This window comes from Thunnus thynnus, chromosome 10 (genome assembly GCF_963924715.1).
Source record: "Thunnus thynnus chromosome 10, fThuThy2.1, whole genome shotgun sequence".
NCBI classification, from domain to species: Eukaryota; Metazoa; Chordata; class Actinopteri; order Scombriformes; family Scombridae; genus Thunnus; species Thunnus thynnus.
This window is the reverse complement of record NC_089526.1, coordinates 3,829,117-3,855,912: the sequence shown is the minus strand read 5'-3', so window position 1 is coordinate 3,855,912 and position 26,796 is coordinate 3,829,117. Positions and strand designations below refer to the sequence as shown.

Here is a 26,796-nt window from a genome sequence, read left to right as displayed (position 1 = left end):
TCAAAATAATTTTATCAGAAGTTGTTATAATTCAAAAAGCTTGATGCAAAGCAATTTTTAAACTTGTTGTTGTTGTTGAGCCAAAAAATTGTTTTTAGAGTGTATGAATATGCACATTTATAGTACCAGTGGTTCGTTCCAAATGTTTACTGTGAAAATTATAGATGAATAATCAGAAATATTACATCAGTGACATTATCAGGAATTTTGCTAAAACTCATTTCACTTCCTGTTAGTTTTTTTTTTTGATGTCATCTCCTGACAGAGTCATAGCTCTGGTCTTGTGTGTATCACTCCGTCTGCGGTTTAAATTTATTACGAACACAGTTTAGATTGATGACATAGTTTAGATTAATATGCACAGTAATAAAACACAAATGGGTTTGTTGGGTGGCCAGAAACTCCAAATTAATGATAACGTTGCTTCAAATGTGCTCGATGTGTAAGTAGGCAACTGTTTGCTAACAAGTTCACCATATCAACTTAGCGCGATAGTGATAATATATTAATGATGTGTTTACAGCTGTTGTACACAGTTCTTCCTAATGCAGGTAATAAAATCATTGTGGGTCGTGTGTTTGTTTTTTTCTAGGATGGTTGAAAATCTATGGGATGGTTGGAGTGAGCTTTGGCTTGCTGTGCATCATACAGACAGCTCTTAATGTTTCTTTTCGGCTACAAGCCAGTGAGTATTAACCCCCGCCTTCCACATTGAACAACAAAACCCAGAAACACACCAGTTGAGTAACACTGCAGATTTCATGTGAAACTTGACATTTCATGTGAAATTTGAAATCTGCAATGTTGCTGAGCTGGACAGACGTGAAACTCTTGTCTGACTCATTTGACATACTACAGAAAATGTAGCCATATTTTTTCATATTTTCGTTAGAGTCAATAAGAGACAGTTCCCAGGGGAATGTGGAAGGGGATGATCAGTAATGTCACATTTTGATTTTCTGTGTGCAATGATTGAAGGCTGCTAGGCCATGTGTATTGTGAGCAATGTGGAAAATGCCAGATACAATAGAGAACATGTTAGAGAAGTTTGAGACACCTTTTTTTTTTTTTAGATGAATCATGTCTGGATTATTACCAAAGTGTCAAGGTTAAACGAGGTGGAGGGGTTATGAGAGGTATATAATTTAATGTTTTATGATTTTGCATTAGGTTATTTGTCCCGGGGCAAAGCTTTGTTTTGCTCTGTATTTCACTTTAATGCACAGTAAACTTGTTCACATTGAACTCTTTCAGCTTCCAGTGTATTCTTTTGAGTCTTTTTCATAACGAATGGTGAATTAATTCCTAAGTTGTGAGTGACCTGAAGATCTCGGACTCATCTGAAGATTTTCCATGATAATCTAATGCCTCCTGTGAATGCAATAAATCGACCACTAGTTCCATGCCGCTTGGTTTTGCACACACAACAGTACATCAACTCTTGCAAAATATTACAAATGAATCCTATTTGTTACTGGGTTGCTATATTCCAATGTCCCCACATTTGTGTATGTATATGTATGTATTATAGACAACCTATCAACACTTAATATTCCTGGTAAACCAATATAAACAAATAATGCAGTCTTTTATTTCATTATCACCAAGTAATCAGTCCTTGTGAACTGGAAATCAAAAAACACAATTACACTTTCAAAATGGAAACCCTTTAAATTGAACAAAATCACTACCTCCCTTAAGAAAAGAAAAAAAAACAGACTAATTTAATCAAAGCTGGACCCCAATAAACATCTCCTTAAAGTTAAACTAATGTTGTTCCCATCTCCAGTTTTTATTTGCTTTACCTAACATAAGAAATCTTTATTTCCGTTGATACTTAAGTGGGAATTTTCATTCTTGCAGTTAATATCCGTAAATTCAGCTGTGACAAATTCTTTTAGGCTACCGTTAGCTGCATTACAATGTAAAGTTGTTGGTTATCTCCTTCATCTAACGGCAAGGTGTCAAGACTGATTCCAAGAGACTATATTAAGACTTTCCTTGAAGGAATAATTTGATATTATTTGCTTTAAGTACAGAGCTTGAGCCAGGAGGTGATTAGCTTAGCACAGTATAAAGACTGGATTCAGAGGGATACAGTAAGCCTGGGTTTGTCAATACTTCAAAAATATTCCCACCAACACCCCCGAAGCTCACTAATTAATTTGTTGTGTCTTATTTGTTTAATATGTACACAAACCAAAATGTGAAAACAACAAATTGTGGTTTTACGGGAGTTTAGCTAGCTGTTTCCACCTGTGTCCAGTATTTATGCTAAGCTAAGCTAAGATAAGCTAAACTTAGCTAATCACCTTCTGGTTCTAGTTCTGTACGTAACGCAGAGTCATGAGAGTGTTATCAATCTTCTTATCTAACTCTCGGCAGCAAAGTAAGTACATGTATTTCCCAAAATGTTTAAATAGTCCCTTAAGCGTCATCAGGAGTCATCATAGGGGACACATTATGGTGGCAGGAGGCTGACTGAACATCTTCAGGGTACTTCATTGCAAGCAACGTGTACACGTGACAGACCATGCAATCACTGAGAGTTTTTCTTGCTTTCTCAAACTGAAGTATCTTTGTGTTAACACACTGCCACAAACTTAGTCTCTGTTTTTCCCTCTCTAGCTGAGTCTTGTAACAGGAACAAGACCATCTCGACTGGCAGTTTCAACCTGATGTCAGACGGTGACAACAATGCCCTGATTTTTGAGAGAGACCGGCTGCTTCAAGAGAAAGAACAATTGTTTCAGGAGAAAAATCAACTGGCAAAGGAAAAGAAAGAGTTGCAGGACAATAACAAGATGTTGAATGAGAGGGTCAATGAGCAGCATAATCTGATAGAGCAACTTCAGACAATAAAAAAAACTGGTGAGTGAGTTTTTTGTTGTCTTTTTAAAAAATAAGTCATATATTTTTCAAAGCAGGCACCTTTTACACCTGAGTTAAAATTTATATTCATCATGTGTGTAATAATGTGCTGTCCGGATGGATAAGGCTGGTGATTTTCTATATTTTTCTTACTGTCAATGAATCTCATGTACAGCGCCAAACCAACAATGAATTGATCTACTTACAAGTCTTGTGTGTGTATCATAGACTGTATGTAAAGAAGGACGTTGCAGGGTGTCACATCACCATGTTGTTTGCATTGCAGTTGCAGCTTATCGTCAAACTCAAGCCGTGGTAGTTGCCACTTGTATCCAAAGCCTGACATATCTTATTCTTCTGCGCCATAGATGTCCGTTGTTGTTCAGAAACACATCAGTGAGCCACATCACTGCACTGGGTGACATGTTTTTCACCACGAAGAGTTTCGGACACAGTAGTGTGCTTAGAGATGTCTCCAAAGGGTAATAACGGGGATCACATTTTCGATCTTCTGAGAGTTGTTCCCTGTAAGGCAGACACAACTGAGCAGGTGTGGGAACACAGTTCTGTTTACAGTGCCTCGCTAACTTGTTGTGCTACATATAGGTTGTGATACGTAGCACAACAAGCTAGCAAACAATAAGAAAAATATAGAAAATCGCCAGCCATATCCTTTAACCCTGCTTCATTCTTCCAGGCTTATTTAAGCAAAACAATGTGCACATTTTCAAGAATCTTGACATTTTAAATGGTTTTTATTCCTTTATTCTGTGTTGGATTTCCTGCTCTGTCCTATCATGTCTTGTCCTGCCTTGACTTATGTCCTGTATTGTCTTTCCGTGCCTTGTTTTCTGTCCCGTCCTGTTCCATCTTGTCCTCTTTTGTCCTGTCCTGTGCCTTTGCCTAAACAGGACAAGACCCAAGCTGTCCCCGGGGATGGTGGCAATACATGTCCCACTGTTACCAGCTTTCCTCTACGAAGAAAAGCTGGAACTACTGCAAAAAAGACTGTGCGTCGAAAGGAGCTCAATTGGTGATTTTAAATGATGAATTGGAAGAGGTATTTATCATTTTTTTCCCTGCATCATTCAAGCAGATCATTTCTCAAGAATGCTGCTACTTGTCATAAGTTCACTACATCTATGAAATCAAATCTAAGCTACAAATCCCTCCCAACAGGGCGTTTTCCAACATTATGGAAGTTCTACTATGTGGATCGGGTTGAGCAGTCAACAAAAGTGGCCACAGAAGACATGGACTTGGGTGGACGGAAGCCAGCTGACTTATCGGTATGTTTTTTTGAATGTTTCCAAAGGTGTACACTATTAATGCCACTAAGTCCTACACACTGGTCCTTTAAAAAGATAAGCCACTGGTATATCATCTACTAGGCCTACTGCTGAATTATCTTTAAGATACGTGCCAATGGCTTCCCTTGCAAAATGCCATATCTATGTTGACAGGTGAGATATCAAAGCCTACTATAAGTATTCGATTCTTATTAACGGAGCAATAATTTCCAAAATGACCACCAGCAGACTTGTTAGAGGGCCCAAATTTAGCAATTGAGACCACAATGACTCATTGAAAGAAACTGGCTTCAACCTTAAGCTGTGTTGGTTGCCGCTTGGTTCAGAGAGATGAGCTGCAAAAGCAACTGCATTAAAAAAGTAGGCAGGCATATGAACTAATATAATATGACTAATATAATCACCAGTCACCACAAGGTGCCAAAGTCACCCAAACTGAATGGATGGATGGATAATAATGTCAGCTACAATATATACATTGTTAAGTTTGATGCCACAAAAACTGTTGTGTTGTGTTTTGCAGTAACAAGAAAAATGGGCTGCAGTCAGATGGTGAGCTTTTGAACTGCGTCTATGCTCAACAATTCCCAGAAATTAACTGGGTCCCTGCCTCCTGTGAAGAACAACACAACTGGGTATGCGAGAGGGATCTGAAGTGATACACCACCTCCACCAGACCTGAAGAGTCACACAAAAAACACCCACTTTAGCAAACTATTATATTTATATTCATTCCCTATTAATTATTGTCACGCACACAGTTTAAAATACTGCATAATATATTTTATTTATTGTTGATTTAATGTGTTTATTATACCTTTGCTGGATATATTTCATGGTCTGTGTGCACTTTTAGTTATTGTATGTCTTGTGTTTTGACTGTTATATTTAGAGACAAAACCTTAATCTGTGATGTTGTGTTTTACTCTGACCAATAAAGGAGACTTTCTTGCCTTTAAAAGCACTATCACTGAATTTGCAGCATTCATATTGTGTTGTCAAGTAGTTCAATTTTTACTACAACCATAAAATTTCATGTTTTGTCCCTGCATATCAGTGATGAAATGCCAAAACAGAATAAGTGTATGATAGCCTAACTCTTTTACAATATGTTCTTTTCAGAGCCAAGCATGGCTGCTGGAGTAGGCTATTTGATTCTCTGTAAAGGAATAATAACTCAAATAACGAAATTCATGCCTATATAAGTATTAAATTGCAGTGAGCCAGAACAAGAAAACACCAGAGACACAAGGAGTGTAACAAATAGTTGTTGAAGTTAAAATTTAAGATATACAACCCAAACAGAAAGCAGAGGATAAATGCTTAAAATATCATTAATGGAGGATGTGAGATCATAAGGGCAGTGAAAGAGTGTGTCAGTGTGGTAATGAGTGGGAGAGTGTTTACTTCTGTGTGTGTGGATGCTGCCTGTAGAAAAACCTAAATCAAATGAGGGTCACAAAATATCTGGAAATAAAATGCAAACTTTTCCATCACACAACTCATGACAATAGCAAACAGTTGCTTATATCCACATCCAGCAGTTACAGAGCAACATTATCATTCATTTAGAGTTGTGTTTCTGTCCATCTGGTGAATGTAAGTCCAATATTAACTCTCTTTTAGCTCTGTTTTTGCTCTCTACCAACTCCTGAGGGAAATATCTGGCTCTTAAGCTGCTAAATGCTCCACTATGTTCACCAGCTAGTCTAAGGTTAACTGTGTGTTTTTGCAGTTTGGTGCTGAGCAGGTAGTGTACAGTTGGTTTTTAGAGCTTTTTCTCTGAAATCAGCTGCCTGCTGCAGCCGAAAACGACACTATAAGGGCACTGAGAGTGAACCAAAACAGTTAAGTTGCAGCTGGACAGCTAAACAATGAGCTGAAACTCTCTATAAAGCTCCATAAAACTGAGGGGAGTCACTGGTAATTCTCTGTAGGCTCATCACTACCAGCCACAGCTAACACATTGATTTGATACATTGTTTTTAGAAAAAAATATCAATTATAGCCACTTTAATTGTGATACCTCAGAGATGTTAATGTGAAGGAATGTATTCAGTATTTGGCACCACAAAACCAAAACACAGGTGTTTAACTGCCGCTAACAATGGCACTAACCAAATTACTATTTGCTCACACACTAAAATGCCAACATGCTAACATGCTAAATGGATCATCAGTGATCTACCAACAGCTGGTTAGCACTGCACTAACATACTAACAGCACCATCTGTGATCTTTCAACAGTATGGCTGGTTAGCACTGAGCTAAAATGCTAACACACCAACATCCTACCACGCTAAAGTGCTAACATGCTAACATGTTAAATGGATCATCAGTGATCTAACAACAGCTAGTTAGCACTGTGAAAACATACTAACAGCACCATCAGTGATCTTTCAACAATACAGCTGGTTAGCACTGAGCTAAAATGCTAACACAATAACATGCTAAAAACAAAAATCCTCATACCTGCCCAGCTCCATATTTCAGGTGTGATGTTGTTTTGGGAGCCATTATTTAGTGGCCATTTGAGGAACTGTGTTTGATTTAGCTCTACATTGTCATCAACAATTAGTGATGTCTGTTGAGCTTCCTCTGTCAAGTTCCTTATTGTTTTGGTTACAAATAAACCAGACACATAAATAGCATAGTACTTCCTGTGCTTTTTTTTTTTTTTTTTTACAAAAAAGAGCTTTAACATACTCTCTGAATGTTCAGAATAACATAGATGTACATACCTTAGTTTGAATCACTGATATTAGATGTTTTGGAGGTAGAAGGTTGTCTCATGGAGGTGTTGCACTCAATAATTGGTAATATTAACAATATGTATACTGTGTTGTCATGACCAACACTTCTTCTTTGTCATCTGCAGTTTGTGACTTGTTGCATCATAATACGTTGGCCTAAATACGGAAACATGTATTTATACACCCTGGCATGAACACCAGATAGGCAGTTGATGACTACAACTACAGAGACAATTCATAGAGCAAAATAGTACCTTCTCTAACCACTGAGTCAACACGGTCACTGTGAGAAGAATGGAGACTGGAGACTATGTAAATTCACCAGTGGACGAGAGGAAGAACGGAGGGGACAGGAAAGAAAGTAATTCAGGTCAGAATATCTTCTATAAGTTAATGTATTCTTTGGTTTTTGACTTCTGAGCATTTACTTCTTCTGTTCTTGTATTTTTTTTTGTTTTGTCTTTGGTGTTAACTTTGACCCATTTCTTACTTTAGACAGGTAGCTTTTAAATTTTTTTCCAAGGTTAAATGTTTCACTTCTATTCTGGTAAAGCTTTAATTTACAGTCTCTTAATATTGTACTAATTTCCTGAAATTTGCAGGTATTTCACAGTTAATTTTACACACAGGATGGTGCAATTTAAAGATAGTTAAGTCAGTTAAGATAGTTGACATGCATGCAATATATTTAGATTCATATGTAGTTCTTATTTTCAAAAATTCTCATAAATTAGATTTTTAACAGTTCTTTAACAAAAAAATGTAATTGTCAGTGCATCAGTTTTTTATTTGAAATGATATATTAGCATATTAGGTTGTTTCTTTAAAAAAAAAAAAAAAAAAAAAACAACTAATCCAACTTTTTCTTTCAACTGTTGAATACCTGCAAAATTCTCCGGAAATCCGTATAAAATTAAAGGACCCGTAAAACAAAGTATTACCTTATTTTTTGATTTTCAAGTTAATTTCCTTTTTCTCCAGTCCAGCCTGTGCATACATTGTTCTCAAATCTTTAGCTGGGATTTAAAAGTGGTGATAGATGGAGATTATGTGACTGTGTGTCTGGGAGTAACAAAGGAAAAAGCTCAGTCACCTTTGCATTTGGACAGAGAGCGTATGACAGAGAGAAGAGCAAAGGATCTGAGGGGTCTGTGTGTCGAATATAGACTGAGGAGATCAGAGATGTAGGTGGGTCGTAACTTTAAAAACAAAACTATCTTAAAATGAAAAATTGTATGTAAAGATAGAAGATGTGATTATTATATTATATTATTGTCTGTCTGACAAACATGTGACATGTCAGTGTGCATATTATACCATCTCCAACTACTCACATTTTGGTTAGAAGGTGAGTTATTTTCATAAAGCTTGTGCTTTGAAACTCTGAATTTAAATTACATAATAGATGTCACTATGTCTAAAGTGCACCAGTGGTTCCTTTCAAATGTTTAAAATGTGAAAATTGTAAATGATGGGCAGCAAATGAAAGTAATAGTAATCAGAAATATTGCATCAGTGACATTTTTCGGGAATTTGCCTAGAGTTCCTTTAATACAACCACTTCCTCTTAGTTTTTGATGTCATCTCCTTACAGAGTCATAGCTCTGGTCTTCTGTGTATCACTGTCTGTGGTTTAAGTTTATTAATAACACAGTTTAGATTAAGGACATAGTTTAGATCAATATACACAGTAATAAAACACAAAGTAGGGAAGTAAATCAAAGTGTAATGGCAATTTTTATTTTTCAATGTCCTTTCTTTTCCTGTTTTTCCAGTTTGCCAATAATACACAGGTAGGTTAGGTTAGGAGTGATCTTACGCAGATTCAAAAACAGATTTTCCAGTCGGTTGGCTGCCGTTTAGTTTGTTGTTTTATTGAAGTATTTGTACATGTCATGAAACATACTGGGTTTCTGTCCAGCCAGCTGTAGTGTGCGTCTGTTACCGGTCTGGTAAGAACTGTATGTGCTCCACCTGCCTATGCCCCTACATACACAACCCTGTGCATCTAATGACCGCCACCCAGTGTCCAAAATAATACTGCAAGTTATGACTAAACAAATGACATGCCAACAATCAACATAAATGGCTTCTACACAAAGTGAAACAGAAATGAAAGATGCAGTTACCAATTTGAAGTGGAAAACAAATAGAGTTACATAAACATAAAAAAACACAACAAAATAATTTTTAATACTTAGTATTTTTATATTTACAACGTATGAAATCACCTGTGTAATGTAAAAGGGGGTTGCGCAAAGTGATTAACTGACAGAATGATCATTTTCACTGAGATAGTGAAGACAAAAAGCTAAAAGGAGTGAGAATATTGGCTTTATATTTGTCGGGTGGCCAGAAACTCCAAATTAATGATAACGTTGCTTCAAATGAGCTTGATGTGTAAGTAGGCAACTGTTTGCTAACATGTTCACCATATCAACTAGTGTGATAGTGATAATACATTAATGATGTGTTTACAGCTGTTGTGTTAACCCCAAATGGCCAAATTAAGAGAAAGAAAGAAAAAAAAGTACACAATTCTTCCTAATACAGGTAATAAAATCATTGTGGGTTGTGTGTGTTTGTTTTTTTTCCAGGACAGCTGAAACTCTACAGGGTGGTTGGCGTGAGCTTTGGCTTTCTGTGCATCATACAGACAGCTCTTAATGTTTCTCTTTGGCTACAAGCCAGTGAGTATTAACCCCCACCTTCCACATCACACAGCAAAAAACCATAAACACACCAGTTGAGTAACACTGCAGATTTCATGTGAAACTTGACATTTCATGTGAAACTTGAATCCGGCTTGAGTCCAGCTATGCAATGTTGCAGAGTCGGACAGAAGTGAATCTTCTGTCTGACTGTTTTGAAATGATACAGAAAATGTAACCATATTTTTTCATATTTTCTTCACCCTAAAAGCCGGTAGATTTCCTATCCAGTCTTTCGTCTGCAAAGGCAATGTTGAGCATGGTGCACACATCTAATACTTCCTGTATATGCAATAAATTAACCACTATTTCCATGCCACTTGGTTTTGCACACACTTCAGTACATCAGCTGTGGCAAAATATTATAAATGCATTTGTTACTGGGTTGCTATATTTGTAGGAATTTGTGCACTCAAATAGCTTTATGATTTTATGGGGGAATTATGAGTTATTATTGTGCACAACTCCAACATGACATTATTCGTCTAGTGACATAACTCATATTAGAGTAGGTATAATAATAAGGAAATAGTCCTTCTTGTTGGCCGCACAAGAGAGATCAATTAGAATTATCATTGTTATTAATCTTAATTATGATTTTGCAAGGGTATAAGTCTTTTAATGTTAAGTTACTAAGATGCAAGCACAAGTAAACACAAACAAGTCCACTTTAATTACATATTATTTACAATTACACATTTATTACTAATACTATAGCTACAAGTAGTAAACACTGAAACATTTTACAAACAAGAGGGAAAGGGAAACTGGCACATAAAGCTATAGCTAGTGAATGATTCGAATGCATGATGCAGAGCTATCTATTGTGTAGCTGGTATGAAAGACCTGATAAAAAGATGAGATGACTGTTACCTGACAAGCAATCAACGGTACAACTTAGTTCTGAATTGCCAATTGAAATTACAAATCATGAAAGCACCAAGGTTTAAGCAAGTGGATGAAGGTTTTGTACGAATATTTGCTTGTTCCCTCGGGTGGCTTCTTGCGGAGAACGGGGTCTGTAGTGCTGGGGTGAGGAGCTGGAGTCTGGATCTTGTAATGATGAGTGAGTTGACCAGTCCAGACTTGAAAAGTTCCCATTGGAAGAGAGCTCCTGGTTTATGCTCTCATACTCTCCTAGGCTTGACCCTTAACTCTTGACTCTAGATTCTGAGGTTTCACCTCCTATTGTTCTGAGTCACATTTTGAGACTAGCAAAATGCAAGCTTTCCACTGGCATGACAGAAAGCAAGAAGACAAAGACAAAAGCAAGAAGAAACCAGCAGCCAGCAAAAAGCAGCAGCCCAAAGCAGCCTAGAGTCTCAGATAAGACACTTTTTTAAAGTTTCGGTCTGCCTGCCCAGAAGGTGCATCCTAGCCAATCCCAAATGGTACTATCAAATCATACTGGGGTGTGAATTGGTCTTCCCTTCTTGCTGGTTTGTGTAGCTTGAAGGATCAAAGGGTCAATGGGTCAATGGGTTGGTTTGGTGACCATGCAGGAGATAGGAGATAGGGATTCCTTATCTGATCCTTCCTGTTTGCAAAAGCTGGTCTTTTGCTTGAGGCTTGTACTGTCTGTCTTCGAAACATGCAGGGACTTTACCCTCCAATGTCCCAATATTTATGTATGTATATGTATGTATTATAGACAACCTATCAACAGTTAATATTCCTGATAAACCGACAAATATTGCAGTCTTATCTTCACTATCACCAAGTAATCAGTCCTTGTGAACTGGCAATCCAAAAACAAAATTACACATGCAAAATGGAAACCCAAAATCACTACCTCCCTCAAGAACAAATTAGACTAATTTAATCAAAGCTGGACCCCAATAAACAACTTCCTAAAGTTAAACTAATGTTGTTCCCATCTCCACTTTTTATTTGTGTTACCCAACATAAGAAATTTTTCAGTGAGTATTTCTGTTGATACTTAAGTGGGTTTTGCATTCTTACAGTTAATGTCCATAATTCCAGCTGTGACTAATTCTTTTAGGCTACCGTTAGCTGCATTACTATGTAAACTTGTTGGTTTTCTCCTTCACCTAACAGCAGGGCGCTGAGACTGATTCCAAGGGACTACATTAAGACTTTCCTTAAAAGCATAATTCGATACTATGTGCTTTAAGTACAGAACTTGAGCAAGGAGGTGATTAGCTTAGCACAGTATAAAGACTGGATTCAGAGGGAAACAGTGAGCCTGGGTCTGTCAATACACCAAAAATATTCCCACCAACACCCCCGAAGCTCACTAATTAATTTGTTGTGTCTTATTTGTTTAATCTGTGAAAACAACAAATTGTGGTTTTACAGGGAATTTGGCTAGATGTTTCCACTGTTTCTTTATGCTAAGCTAGGCTAATCACCTTCTGAATCTAGTTCAGAGTCCTGAGAGTGTTATCGATCTTCTAATCTAACTCTCGGCAGCAAAGCAAATACATGTATTTCTCAAAATGTTTGAATAGTCCCTTAAGCTGGAAACATCAGGAACCATCATAGGGGGCACATTATGGTGACAGGAGGCTGACTGAATGTCTTCAGGGTACTTAATTGCAAGCAACGTGTACATGTGACAGACCACACTATCACTGGGAGTTTTTCTTGCTTTCTCAAGTTTCTCAAAGTGTCTGTGTTAACACACTGCCACAAACTTCGTTTCTGTTTCTGTTCTGTTTTTCCCTCTCTAGCTGAGTTTTGTAACAGGCGTGACAACATCTCAACTGGCAATTTCACCCCGATGTCAGCTGATGACAACAATGCCCTGATTTTTGAGAAAGACCGATTGCTTCAAGAGAAAAAACAACTTCTTCAAGAGAAAAAACAACTGCTTCAAGAGAAAAAACAATTTCTTCAAGAGAAAGACCAACTGCTTCAAGAGAAAGACCAACCGCTTCAAGAGAAAAAACAACTTCTTCAAGAGAAAGACCAACTGCTTCAAGAGAAAGACCAACTTCTTCAAGAGAAAGACCAACTGCTTTAAGAGAAAGACCAACTGCTTCAAGAGAAAGACCAACTGCTTCAAGAGAAAGACCAACTGTTTCAAGAGAAAGACCAACTGGCAAAGGAAAAGAAAGAGCTGCAGCACAATAAAAATGAAATTGGTGAGTGAGTTTTTTTAATAATTCATATATTTTTCACATCACTGCACTGGGTGACATGTTTTCGCCACGAAGAGTTTCGAGCACAGTAGTGTGTTTAGAAATGTCTCCAAAGAGTAAAAACAAGGATCACGTTTTCAGTCGTCTGAGAGTATTCCCAGTATGGCAGACACAACTGAGCTTGTGTGGGAACATTGGGAACTTGTTGTGCGACGTATCACAACCTCTTGACTTTGTACTTAATTTCTCAAAGAATGTCAGTATAGAGTCAAGAGATTGTGATACGTCACACAACAAGCTAACGAACAATAAGAAAAATATAGAAAATCACCAGCCATATCCTGTAACCCTTCTTCATTCTTCCAGGCTTATTTAAGCAAAAATAATGTGCACATTTGCAAGAATCTTGACATTTTGAATGGTTTTTATTCCTTTATTCTGTGTTGGATTTCCTGCTTGGTGCTGTCATATCTTGTCCTGCCTTGTCTTATGTCCTGTCTTGTGCTGTCATACTATGTTCTGTTCTGTCTTTTTTTCTTCTGTTTTGCATTAACCTATCCTACCATGACTTGTCATCTGTCCTTCTACTCCTGGCCTGTCCTATCATGTCTTGTCCTGTCCTGTAATTTATGTCCTGTCTTCTCCTTTCCTCTCCTGCCCTGTCCTGCCTTGACTTATGTCCTGTGTTGTCTTGCCGTGCCTTGTTTTCTGCCCCGTCCTGTTCCATCTTGTCCTCTTTTGTCCTGTCCTGTGCCTAAACAGCACAATACTCAAGCTGTCCCCGGGGATGGTGGCAATACATGTCCAACTGTTACCAGCGTTCCTACATGAGAAAAAACTGGATGTATGCCAAACGAGACTGTATGGAAAAAGGAGCTCATTTGGTGATTTTAAATGACCAAGTGGAAGAGGTATTTGTGATTTTCTTATACATACTTTATATTCTGTATTTCCCTGCAGCCATCAAGGCACTGTTGAAGCAGCTAGCAGATTAAGAACCCTTCTAATTGTTCCAATTTCACCATACCTTTGTCTCATCTCATCCTGTCTTGCCTCTTCCTGTCCTCTCTGTCTAAATTTGACTGCGACACCCCTCACTTACCCCAACTCATAAAGCATTTCAAAATCAATTCCTTCCCAACAGAAGGCTGTCCGTATTTTCGGAGGTTCTGTCCAAATGTGGATTGGCTTGAGCCATCGAAAAGACACATTGACGCGCTCGTGGACATGGGTGGACCACAGCCAACTGACTTTCCCGTAAGGCTTTTTGAATAATTATGTATAAAATGATGATGAAATGATAAGTTTCGGCACACTCACACCTTATTACATTGTGAAGCATGTTTTAAAGTTGGCCCAGTTTGTGCTTCTCATGTATTATCATACATCAGAGTCACACAGGTATTCTTTGGTTTCTCTACAAGATAATTAACTGGTGATGTTTGCAAGTGTACTTACTGTTATTCTTTCTTAGCCCACTTCCCAAGTTGCACCTCTGTTTCCAAATCAAAATAAATATGGCAGCACAACTACCTAGATAGGAAAGTGAGTCACAACTTGGGAAAAAAGTATCCTTCATGTGTTTTTCAACATTGCTGGCTAATTATCTTTTAGAGAAACTGATGGTTGGCTCAGTGACCAACAGGCACAAATTGGGACTAGTTCTAACTACACATTGAAATTTAGACACTTCAATTCTATTGAAACAACAGTTAAATGAAACTTAGACATCTAAAAACTTACATCTTTCAACCAAATGTGCCCCAGATTTTAACTAGACTTCTTTTGACCTACAAATCACCAAATCGATGCTTTGATGGTTGATTCTAATAGCATCAGTGACAGGCACTGAGGATGTTGCTGGTCTGGAAGTCCATAAGATAAGCAGGTATATAAACAGATGAATATGGGAAATAATAAAGGACGCAGAGTAAAAACACTTGCCCATATAATTCAGAGAAAAAAAGGAATAATTGGAGATGTTTGGGTCATAGCTTTAGGGTCCCTTGTAATGAATTTCCAGCAGATTAGATGCCACAAGGTTTCTATTTGTTTCATTTTGACTTAAAGGACAAATTCACAATTTTTCATATCTGTCTTAAAACAATAGTCAAGAGCCCAAATGAACATTGAAATTGTTTTTTCTTGCCATAATCATTCTTCCTACTGACCATTAGAGGATCCCTTCATAATGCACTTACAATGTAAGCGATGTGGGCAAAATCCGCAGTCCTCCTTCTGTGCATTTAAGTTTAACTGAAGCTGATATGAAGCTTCAGCCATCTAAATGAGTCCCTCTCTATCTCCAAAGTCCCTCTTTTTGTTACTGTACTTCCACTGCAATCAAGGCAGATGGCTGCCCAAGTGGAGCCCGGTTCTGCTCAAGGTTTCTTTCTGTCAAAGGGGACTTGCTGCTGTCACCAAGTACTTGCTCATGGGGGAATGTTGGGTCTCTATAAATTAAAGAGTACGGTCCAGACCTGCTCTATTTGAAATGTGCTCTGAGATAACTTCTGTTGTGATTTGGCACTATATAAATAAAACTGACTTAAATTGACTTGACCACAGCTCAACAGGGAAACACTGTCTGAGGAAACATAAAGAGGGAATTTGATGCTAAAAAGACTGTAAATGTGTCAGATATCCACTTGATATGACTAACTCAGACTGCTGAAGCTGAATATAAGCTTCAGATCAGCTTTTAAATGCATTTTTTGTACAAAATGATCTTTTAACAGCCATTATGAACAGGAGGAATGGAGGAAAACCTCTTTCACTGCTTATATGGACACCTGACTGTTGTTTTAAGACAGACTTCAAAAACTGTGAACCTGTCCTGCCAGTTAGAGCCTATTCCATCATGCATTGGGTGAAATGCAGGGTACACCCTGGACTGGTGGCCAGTCTGTCACAGAGTTAACACATATATACATACAGTATACAGACAAATATATTCAACCACCAAATTCACCAAAACAGTGTTTTTTGTTGTTTTATAGTAACTGGAAGGATTGGAAGCCTCATGCTTGGAGCAGTCGGTCCAACAGCTGTGCATATGTTGACCAAGCTTCGTCACACTGGTTCCTGGACGCTTGTCAAAGACGGTACTATTGGATGTGTGAGAAGGAGCTGAACAATAGGTCTAGCTGACCTGAATAAGACTTGCAAAACAAATTTTTCTGCAAACAAAACTCTGTTTATTAATCAGTCCCTCTCTCTTGCACACACACACACACACATACTGTGTGTATTTATGCTGTTTGCACATTTAATTCATATTCATTGTCAATTGTAATGAATTCCTTATAATCCACCTCATCATGATTTATTGATTAATGTGTGCTTTTTATTACGTTAAAAACAAAATCTTTTTTTCTCTAATATCTCTTGTGTTAATGTAAGACCGCATGGTTTCCATGTAATCTCTTCTACTGTATGTGTTCCATATCAATGGAAATCAAATAATCAATATCAAAATCAATATCGCTTGATTTGTTCCAATTATGTGCACCTGACACTGTTTAAAAGACCAGATTAGAAGAAGCTGGACTGTGACTATAACTGAGCCCACAAAACATTTGTGCTTGTCACTCCACAAAATCTTGCCATTGATATGTTTATGTAGCCTTATGACAGTTTTAAGTTGTGTTTTTGTTTGATATCAATATCACTGTATTACAACATTCAGTTTCTGTCACTTTAAGAAGTTCAGTTTTGTCTCAAACTGTACAATTTCAAGTGCTTTCCATTCATAAAATGTATTAATCAGCAAAATGTTTTGAGAGTATCAGTAAAAGTGGAATGAAACCCTTAAAACATAGAGGGCATTGTGTAAATAATGAGTTGTACCAACTGCTGGTGACCACTAGGTGGTGCTATTTTTTAAAAATATTTTTGGCATCTAAAGATACCATAGATTGAATTCCTGTCTTATCTCTGTACACTTCATGTTTATTGCATTACATTGCACAAAATGACTGAGTTGATTTTGATTTTGGCCTCCATCACTTGCATTGAAAGCACATTTGAAAGAGATCTTTTAATAGCCAGTATGAACAGGAATGATTACAGCGAGGAAAACCTCTTTCACTGTTCATTTAGACACCTGACTATTGTTTTAAGACCCACTTGAAAAAAATTAAAGAATCCTTTAAATCAGTCATCTTGTGCAGCATTTCCCCTCTTTTACCTCCAGCTTGCTATATCCTTGAGTCCTAGATGAAGCTGAAATTGAATGTATTCTGAACTGATATCTCTTTGTGATACTTTGCTTGAAATAAACCTCAAAAGTTTATGGTCTATAATATTAACAATTGGCACTATCTACTAATTACCCCCTTACAATCCGGTCTCTTTTACACATTTGCATAAGAAGACTTTGGTCTATTGTTGCTTTGTGAGTCACTCTGGATAAGACCTACACCTAAATGACTAATGTGTATAATGTAAATGTACTGTGCATCGTTGCAGCCTGAGCTGCTTTTTGTGAGCTGTCCCTGAAAAGAACAACGTGTCCCAGTTCCTCATCCTGTCATGAGGAAGCAGAGAGGAAGCCAAAGAGACAGGGACAAAAGGGTCAGGTGCCCAGCCTTGCATCAAGGTCTCCCTCATACACGCAGCAGGAATCATCCACGTACCTCTGCCTGTGTGCTGTTATGTAACATCCTGAGGAGTACACACCCTGATTATACAGTCACTGCAGTTCACAGCTTGTCTCCCACCAAGAGTGGATTCATTTTAGCCATGAGCACAATGTTTCCCTAACCTTCAAGGCTAAAAGCTGGTGTTATTCTATTCTTTTGTTATTGTCAGTAGACCTGCAATGATTAGTCATTAATAGATTTGTCAAATTGCCAAAAATTCTCTGGTCCCAGCTTCTCAAATGTGAATATTTTCAGGTTTCTTAAGTCCTCTATTATAGACTGAATATCTTTGGGTTGTATTCTGTTGGTCAAGACAAAACAAGACATTTTAGGTTGCATCTTGGACATATTTAACCATTTTCTAGCATTTTATAGACCAAATGAATAATCAAGAAAATTATCAACAGATTAATCAATAAGGAAAATAATAGTTGCAGCCCTAATTGTCACCAAATCCCATGAAAAGACAACATCCAAAACTGTGTTTGTTGACCCTTCTATACTTTATAACTTCCCTGGCACTCAGCTCCAAGTCCATTGGTTCTGAATATGTAAATCTTTAAAAGCAGCTCACAAACACATAATTTCATTTATTTTAAAGGCTCAGTAATTTCCTAAACAGCTAGGCACTGTAGTTTTAAGCAAATGTTACTGAAATGGGAGGAAATAGCGCATTTGTCGGGGACTATTTTCAACGGCGGATTAATCGATATTTGGTGTTTAAGTGTATTTCCACCAACAGGACTGTGTGTGTGGTCATTGTAATGAAATGAAGGAACATGTCACCCGGTGCAACAGTGTTACTCGTTGATGTGTTTTTAATAGTTTTTGGACAACAATGGAGGCCTACATCACAGAGGAATAAGATATATCAGCTTCTAGCAGACAATATTTGTTAGTTGGACCAATTCATTGTTAGTTTTGGTCTTTTCATGGGATTTGTTGACAACAATAAAAATGTAGAATATTGCCTGCCTTACCCTTTTTAGTTGCTTGAACTTATGTTCAATGAGCCCATTATGTTTTGACTTCTCTTGTGTACAGGTGGAAATTTTGACTTCATGCATAGACCTCATGGTTATGCCAGAGAAATGGTCAATGTGCCATTGAAAGCATGAGGAATCATCATCTAGAAATCATGAATAAAAGGCAAATTGAATGTCAAACTAGACAGTAGTTGTTAAATTTCAGATGGTCGTAACTAAAGATGATGATCAGTATTTATACCAAAAAATTTAAGAGAAATATTACTTGTCATATTAACTAAATTATCCCATCACTGTCTAACTATAATATGTAATAGATTGAGAACTGAAAGTAAATGACTGTGTAGGAAGACTTTTACCATACAAATAAAGTCCACTTTCTGTGTAACACCATTTGCTTGGGATTGCAGTGCCTTTCCTTCTCTACGATCAAATGTGGCACCTTTCCCTCTTGACTATCTAGGCATTTAGCTGACACTCTTATCCAGAGCCACTTACAGCAAGGAGAGAAAGCTAAATACATTTAAACAGATACAATCTGCCTCTCTTCTGCCGTGAATACAACCATTGTCTGGCTGGTAAGCTGACTGATACATATAACACTTAACACATTGTAAGTCTGTCCACATTGAGTTAAATTTGCAGTTTAGCCATTTAGCTGACACTCTTATCCTGAGTTACTCACAATGACAGGAAAAGCAGGAGTAAGTTTTATTTCTGAGATCACCAACATTACAAAGCAAACATGAGTGAATGGAGGAAAATCAAATGGGGAGATAGCAGTGAGTGCAGGGTACAATAATGAGACCAGCAGACAACGTTTTCTCAGGCTTGGTCAAGCGTTTCCTTTATCAAGACAAAACCTCCATGTTTTCAGTGGATTATCAGGAATCCGCTGACAATGTTCTGTCCTGGCAAGTCCACATGAGGGCTGGAATATTTCAAATATTTGTAAAATTGCATAACAGAGACATGATCTTATTCTGTGATACAAATGTCATGTCTCACATTTTTTCACCCAAAATTTAAACATTTATCCAGTTCTCTATCTCTATATCATGTTTTCTAATTTTAATGTCAGTCCCATTATAATAAGATTGTAACATGAATAAATGCGTCAATTAATAATGAAGAAATAAGTCTGGTGATTTTCTATATTTTTCTTATTGTCAACAAATATAATGTGCCAAGACAAACCAACAATGAATTGATCTACTAATAAGTATTGTGTGTGTATCCAAAACCTGATATATCTTATTCCTCTGTGCTGTGAACCTCAGTTGTTGTCCAAAAACTATTTAAAATGAGCCAATGAGCCCCGATGCTGCACAGGGTGACATGTTCCTTGGTTCCAAAGATTACTGTCTAGTAAGTTTGATTAGAATCGGGTCCAAAGGCTATTACCAGGGATCAGGGCCGGCCCTGTCTATGTCGGTGCCCTAAGCAAGATGTTAGATTAGAGCCCCATTCTACCGCCGCCAGCCCAAACTCCCATCGCTCACCAAAACTACAACACCACATGCTTTTCAATTGAGCTTGAATTTAATAAAGAAGATAATATGTAAGTTAAATAAGTTAAAATAACTACAATTGTGCTTGCAAAAATTATAAGAAGAAGAAATAACTTTCAAAAGTGCAGCAATAGTACCTCCAGTCCTAGAACTTAAACAAATGAACTCACACTAAAATAAAGTGCAACAATTGTACCTACAGCCCAGACAAAGTCCTCCCAGTCCTCCAGACAAGAAGGCAAGTGGGGGTCAGATCACCATTCAGTGACTGTTTGGCGGCATGGCCTGAGGTAGCACATGAAGTCTGGTGGCTGTCAGGCGTAAACTCACTGACCAGTAAGGATTTGAAAACCAAACCAGATGAAAACCCATGCAAGTCAATGGGTAAAAAAAGAAGAAAAACATTAAGGGGGAACAAGTACATATGCTATGCTAGATAAAGCTGAAAAAACTGTAAGCACACCTGTCATTATCAAGTGGGACATGTGAAAGTTGGTTTGGTGCAACTTTGCTACTTTTTCTTTTAAAAATACACACACCTGGCCTTCTTTTAGGTAAAGTCATCTATGGCATTAACAAAGGACAGACTCTGAGACACCTCATGATTTATACTTGAAACTGCAAGTCCACTGGGGCACTCTTTGGTCATTGTAGACCTCAAGTAGGTCTTGATAGGTTTAAGCTTTGAAAAGCTCTTCTCTGCAGCAGCAACTGTGACTATAAGTTTGTAGGTAATAATGTCAGTCACCCAAAAACCTATAGTTAAGTTTGAGTGACAGATCTCATCTTGTCTAGCGACTGTAGTAATTCTGACCCAGAGCAGTGGTGCAGTTCAGATGACATATATGTGCCAACAAATTTCTTAATTTGGAGGAGGTTGGCTGGTTGAAGGTATTAAACCAACTGTGGATTGCTGTTCATTTGTTTGAACCAATCTCTGAACTAAAAAATGGCACTCTACCAAACAGATCAACATAATAAGAGAAAACATCGCTGATTGAAACTTCAAGTACAAGTAAATGATAATAAAAGCAGTGCAGTGCATTGTTTAGAGTGCACCCAGGCTGCACTCTAAATAGATAAAAGTCTAAATAAATACACACAAATAGAACCCAAGTACTAAATAGATGCACTTGTTAGGGTAATGTTAAACAATACTGTAACAAACTGTTTTATGTTTTACTCATAGACTGTAAAAAATAATGGACGTAGCCACGATGACCTCACCCATTAGTTTGTAGACTCCTAGCTGCTAGCTTGGTTAGCATGGTGCATTTACAGTCTATGGTTAACTGTGATAATGCTAATGCTAACGCAAATTTTCGCTTGCGAAAAACAGGCCTAAAACCATTAAAACAAAATATACTTACTGGAAAAAAACTGAACATCTGACTCCTTAGAGGGACTTTTAGTAAAACCAAATGCTGAACAAGACTTTTTTAGGCGACCAAAATGTAGCAATTAACTTTCATGAACTGAAAACACACAAAAATAGCGATGGCTACGCCTAAGTCTATACTCTGTGAATCTGGGGTTACGCCATGGTTATGTTACCTGACCAATGTTGTGGACGTGGTGGTGACTTGCCTGTGACGGCACCCACTTGTTACTCAAAGCAGCCACACCCTTAATTATGCATAACTTTAAGCCTTAATAAAATTTGAATGGATACAAAAATTCACCTCCGTTCAGTTGTCATGAATGGGGAAATTAGCTACAGAGACCAAAACCGCTTTTTGTAACAGGCTGTAAACATGTTTATTTCTGCTGTAAAGTCTGGCATTTTAACATGGGGGTATATGGGGATTGACTTGCTTTTAGAGCCACTCTCAAGTGGCCATTCGAGGAACTGCAGTTTTTGGCACTTGCAGATGGACCTTACTCCATTTTTCAGACCCGGAGGTTGCTGCTTGGTTTTATTATGTGCTTCTGTATGCGAGGTACTGTTTCCCTCTGAGTTGCCAGCAGGGGAAACACTATTCCACATATTCAGCGGGCCGCACAACACGGAAGGAAAGCCAGGAGCTACAAAATTTTTTTGGCGTATGCACCAGGCAAGCAATTCTTATAGGGCTGAATGGGCGCCATTTTTTGGCCTGTATCCAGCTCTTACTATACATGCATGGTACAAATAAAAAGGAAGCAGTTGCTGCTGGACCATACTAAAATGTCTATCGTCCCGTTTATTGGTTATACAGTTAGGTGAACCCAGGACACTCGGTTACAATGCCAATTAATAGCTTAAACATAGTGAACTACATTACTCATCTATGCCATAACTTTATCACTCAGTATTCTGATGTGTTGCAGAGATATTCCCGGGATTATGTCTGATTCAACCAGCAACTTCAACATGTGGCTACTAGGGTGTTATATTACACTTGTCTGTGTGCTTCTGAATCTTATTGTTCCTAGAAAGTGTAAGTTAAGCAATAGAAACATGCATTTCTGTTGGAGCACTAATGTGTTGTTTTGGGTAATTATCTGATTATCTGGTCATTAAAACTAGGAATGAAAACTAAAGTGGGTGACAGCTTTAAATGATGAGGTGTGGCTTTCTGAGGAAAGTGAAACTTAAGAATTGCTGAGTCAGTGGCAATCAGAGCAAAGGACGAGAACGAGCTATGGCGTCTGTTTCTTGCTCAGAGGATTTGAGTTGCTCTATTTGTCTGACTATCTTCACTGATCCTGTTACTCTTCACTGCGGCCACTCTTTCTGCAGAACATGTATTACAGAGGTTCTGAACTCACAGCATCAATGCCCACAGTGTCGGACAGAGACGTCGATTCTCGCAGAATCTCTTCAAACAAACCATATATTGAAAAGCCTCGCTGAAAAGACTAAAGAAGCTGAGAAGATGGAGAAAGAGCGCAGAAGTGAGAGAGCAGAGGTATGTTGGTGGTATTTATACTGAAACGTACTGTAGTTGTGTGTTGTAGCCTATCAAGCGATGACGGAGGCAGATGTTTATTGGGACTTTTTGATGTCGTGTATATTCTGTATACCTCACACCTTTGATGCCCTTTGATGTAATATATTATATTATATTTCCTGTTTTCATCTCATATATTATATTTCTGTGTCTGTAGTCAGTGTTACACTAAACTGTGAACGGTGCAAGGTGCGTCAACCCTCATTATCAGCTGGCCAAAGTGCGTCATTATTAAACGCCTGTCATTCGCCAAAAGCAAATTCCAGTGCTTTAAATTTATAACATCCGATAAGTATTCAAAGTAAATGTGTAAATAGAATGGGACTTAACATTTTGTTGATTAAGCAGTACTGTGTGCGATTTTTTTTCCAACATAACGAAAAGGTTTGAGGTTTTTTTTTTTTTGCATAGGCAAGCTCTTATAGAGAAGCATCTCACTCCAAATTGACTTAAGAAATATTTTAAACAATTGGAAAATACATACATCAAAATGAAAAACTATGATCAGGGTGTTGTTTTTGATGCTTATTAGTTTTGTTCATTTGACACAGTAAGACAGATAACCTCATATCACACACGTCAACCACAACACAATAGATAGTATTGAAGCAGAAGTCCAGGCCACATGCATAAACGATGCGCACGTACATAAACCATCCACACGCCATTTCCTGCACATAACCTGGTATTTATAAACAGAATGTGCGGTGAGAAAGTGTGCATCTCAGGCATTCTCTAGACCATGCGTATGCATTTTTTCCCAAAGCGATGATGGCTGATGTAATGAGGTGAGGTGAATCTTTTAGCAAAACTTTGCTTGTTAAGGTTGATAACCAGCTACACTGTGATAGTGTGATTTTTTTTGCTTTTGTTTACGTCTACACAGAGATTTGTAAAATGCCAACCAAAGGCGCACTCATTAAGGTAACATAGAGTCAACATTTTATTTTGCCCTTAATATTCTTTTTATTTGTGATACATCTTGTAAAGTCGGTTTATGAGCGCTACAAACTAATAATTGATAACATTTCTGAGATATCACTGCCAACGATGGTTTACAGTCCATGGGATGAATTATGGACGCTATAAAGAGACACACAGCCGTGCGTAATGACAACGATTCTTCTGTTGGAGAACCTGGCTGTTGCAACACAATCGGTGAAACTGCATTTCTTCTTTCCCCTTTGTTTCACTGACAGGTGTACAGACTGGTGAAACAGGCAGTGAACTGATATGAAAACGGCGGGTTAAGGGCGTGTCTTTATCCATTTATGGATAATTGTGGGAGTGGAAATGAGGCTTGTGCACGTGCCCCAGTTCCTCAATGACCAAGATGTATAAAACAGAACCATGCGTAACACGGGTTTATAAAGCCGTCTTTTTGTCTTTGTACAGTTTTAGTCATGAATTTACATGACTTTTATGCATGTGGTCCCAGGTGCCTAGATGACATTATACTACCATCAAATCCAGACAATAAATACAATGTATGTCATCAACAACAAAATCACTACCAATCAAACAAGAAAAATATGTAACATTTAAATTAAGTAGGATGATGAGCTCACACACTGAGTTTCCCATAAGCCCATAAACAACAAAATCACTACCAATCAAACAAGAAAAATATGTAACATTTAAATTAAGTAGGATGATGAGCTCACACACTGAGTTTCCCATAAGCCACAATTTCATGGACTTTCTAAAACTGTGGTGGTTACTTATGTTTTGACAATGCAATGGTAACTTATTCTATTTTCCTGCACCACAGAAAAAATGATCAAACACCCATGTTGGTCTTGAACCTCAGCAAGAAAATCAACAACACTAGCTGTAGTCTGATAGGCATGATTTCCCCCAACCTCACTAAAGTGGTCTTTGAGGATGAAGTTGTAGTTGTAAGGCTCTTGGCTTCATCAGTAAGCACTGTATTCCTATCTCAGTGTAATAACTTTGAGGCTGGTGGGAAGGTTATTAGTTTACAGGTATAAATCAAAGTATTATCCTATAGTGTGGGTAATAAAAATGAAATTATTGTTTGTAATCTACCACAAATTAACCAGAAGGAGACAATAAGAGGAACAAATGAGATGATGAGACGTTACCACATTCCAGCAGCTGCCAGACCACTAGAGTGTGTTACCACTAGTGTTAGCAAATGCCACCTGACTAACACCCTAAACTAAGATAGTGAACATTGGTAAAAGCTAAACATCAGCATGTTACCATTGTCATTAAGAGCATGTTAGTGGCTGAGTACAGCCTCTTTGAGGCTGTGATGCTAAGTGCTACCGTCAGCATGCTGTCACTGCTTTGTATCAGCATCATCATGTACTAGTAGTAGTAGTTGTTGTTTTTTCTATTTGTAAAGTATGATCATCTTTTATTATAGCTGTTGCATTTACTAACAGATTATTTATTTATCTATTTATTTTTACAGGTGGATGAGTGGTTGTGCTCTGAACACGATGAAAAGCTGAAACTGTTCTGCGTCACAGATCAGCAGTTAACTTGTATCATATGCCGCGATGGGGAGAGGCATGAAGGACACAAGTTCAAACCAATCAAAGAAGCAGCTGCATCTCTGAGGCAGGAGATGGAAAACGGTATAGAGAAGCTTTCTTCTAATATCCATGCCATAGAGAGCCAAGCCAACTCACAGAGGGAAGAAATAACAAAAACCAAGAAGAAGTCTCATCAGTTGATGACCCTAATCTGCAGCCAGTTTGAGGAGATGCACCAGTTACTGAGAAAGAGAGAAGATGAGATCAAGAAAGACCTGAAACACAAAGAGGAAGACGCTGTTGAGAAAATGAGCGAGAGATTAAATGCTATAGAAACAGCTTTGTCTGAGAGCAGAGAGCTGGAAGGAAAGGTGACATCAGTTCTTAATATTACTGACCCTCAGAGGTTCTTAAAGAGCTGGACTGAGGGTTACAGCAGGACTCCAGAAGATTTATTCAGGCCTAGAGCAGATGATCTCAAAGTGGTGAATACATCTCTCTCTCTGGGGCCTTATGAAAGTCACCTGCAGTTCTTCATGTGGAAGGAGATGCTTCAGGTGATCCAACCCCGAGAAGAAAAGCTGTCACTCAAAAGCAACAGTGCAAATATAACTGTGTCTGATGATGGGAGAAGTTTGTTATGTACCAACCAACAAACAAACCAATATGACTATTATGAAGGCGATTATGGATACAGCCAACTCACGGGCGGTTTTAGAAACTACACATCTCAAAGACAGCATTTAAAAAAGTCTCCCTTAAGCACAGACCATGCATTCAGTGTCAACGAGTTCATCTCAGGGCAGCATTACTGGGAAGTCGAGGTTGGACAAAGGAAGTATTGGGAACTGGGGGTAAAAGATAATTTCCTAAAATATGATGGCAAAAAATATACCACCTGCAGTCGAAATAAAATCACAGAGCTAACATTTGGAGGCAGACCTCGAAAGATTGGGATTTACCTAAACTGCCCATCCAAGAAGGTCTCCTTCTATGATGCAGACAACATGTCACATATTCACACTATGAGCTCTGATCTCATGCCCATGCCGGTGTCGGCATATTTTAAAGTGGCAGCAGATCCTAACCGCCTGACAGTGTGCTGGTACTGAGATGCAGGATGAATAATGAGCCAACAGGAAATCATTGAGCCCTGGAATAAACAAACAAACAAACAAACAAACAGCCACGATAAATATCATACTGATTGTTGTGTAACAATAGCCATCTTATCTATTTACTTTTCATCAGAATTTTGCTTGTTTATCTTTTTTGTTCTCTTAAACTCATCTTTGTTTCAATATATTGTTTTATGTTGCTATTACTTCCCTGCATGAGGTTTGAGCAAGCTACTGTATATCGTATGAGGTGCAATAGTAGTGATAGTGGTGGGTTGAGGGGTTAACAATTAATATAACCATGTAACATAATAAACCACAATTAACAATAGATGACAGACATGCATTAGAT

At 37.9% G+C, this 26,796-nt stretch overlaps 2 protein-coding genes across 3 annotated transcripts; both read left to right on the top strand.

Moving 5' to 3' along the window:
- Positions 1-396: 396 nt before the first annotated feature.
- LOC137190820 (snaclec A11-like) lies at positions 397-4,941 on the top strand. 2 transcript variants are annotated; one of them, XM_067600490.1, is made up of 5 exons: positions 397-685; positions 2,629-2,871; positions 3,783-3,931; positions 4,051-4,160; positions 4,705-4,941. In XM_067600490.1, exons 1-5 carry the CDS (start codon positions 613-615, stop codon positions 4,838-4,840), a joined length of 711 nt encoding a protein of 236 aa, XP_067456591.1. In that variant the 5' UTR covers positions 397-612; the 3' UTR covers positions 4,841-4,941. The 2 variants fall into 2 exon arrangements, with proteins under 2 accessions (XP_067456591.1, XP_067456592.1); XM_067600491.1 differs by lacking the exon at positions 397-685 and adding an exon at positions 1,527-2,496.
- Positions 4,942-22,496: 17,555 nt separating this feature from the next.
- LOC137190819 (nuclear factor 7, ovary-like) lies at positions 22,497-26,511 on the top strand. Its single transcript, XM_067600489.1, has 2 exons — positions 22,497-22,780; positions 25,263-26,511. The coding sequence occupies exons 1-2, from the start codon at positions 22,514-22,516 to the stop codon at positions 26,436-26,438; spliced, it is 1,443 nt and encodes a 480-aa protein (XP_067456590.1). The 5' UTR covers positions 22,497-22,513; the 3' UTR covers positions 26,439-26,511.
- The last annotated feature ends 285 nt before the right edge of the window (positions 26,512-26,796 follow it).

Excerpts from the sequence above, each read along its gene's own strand:
- LOC137190820 (XM_067600490.1), top strand. The coding sequence starts at position 613 with ATGGTTGGAGTGAGCTTTGGCTTGCTGTGCATCATACAGACAGCTCTT. Across the intron at positions 686-2,628 it reads TTCTTTTCGGCTACAAGCCA|CTGAGTCTTGTAACAGGAAC; the intron begins GTGAGTATTAAC and ends TTCCCTCTCTAG. Across the intron at positions 3,932-4,050 it reads TAAATGATGAATTGGAAGAG|GGCGTTTTCCAACATTATGG; the intron begins GTATTTATCATT and ends CCCTCCCAACAG.
- LOC137190819 (XM_067600489.1), top strand. The coding sequence starts at position 22,514 with ATGGCGTCTGTTTCTTGCTCAGAGGATTTGAGTTGCTCTATTTGTCTG. Across the intron at positions 22,781-25,262 it reads GCAGAAGTGAGAGAGCAGAG|GTGGATGAGTGGTTGTGCTC; the intron begins GTATGTTGGTGG and ends TTATTTTTACAG.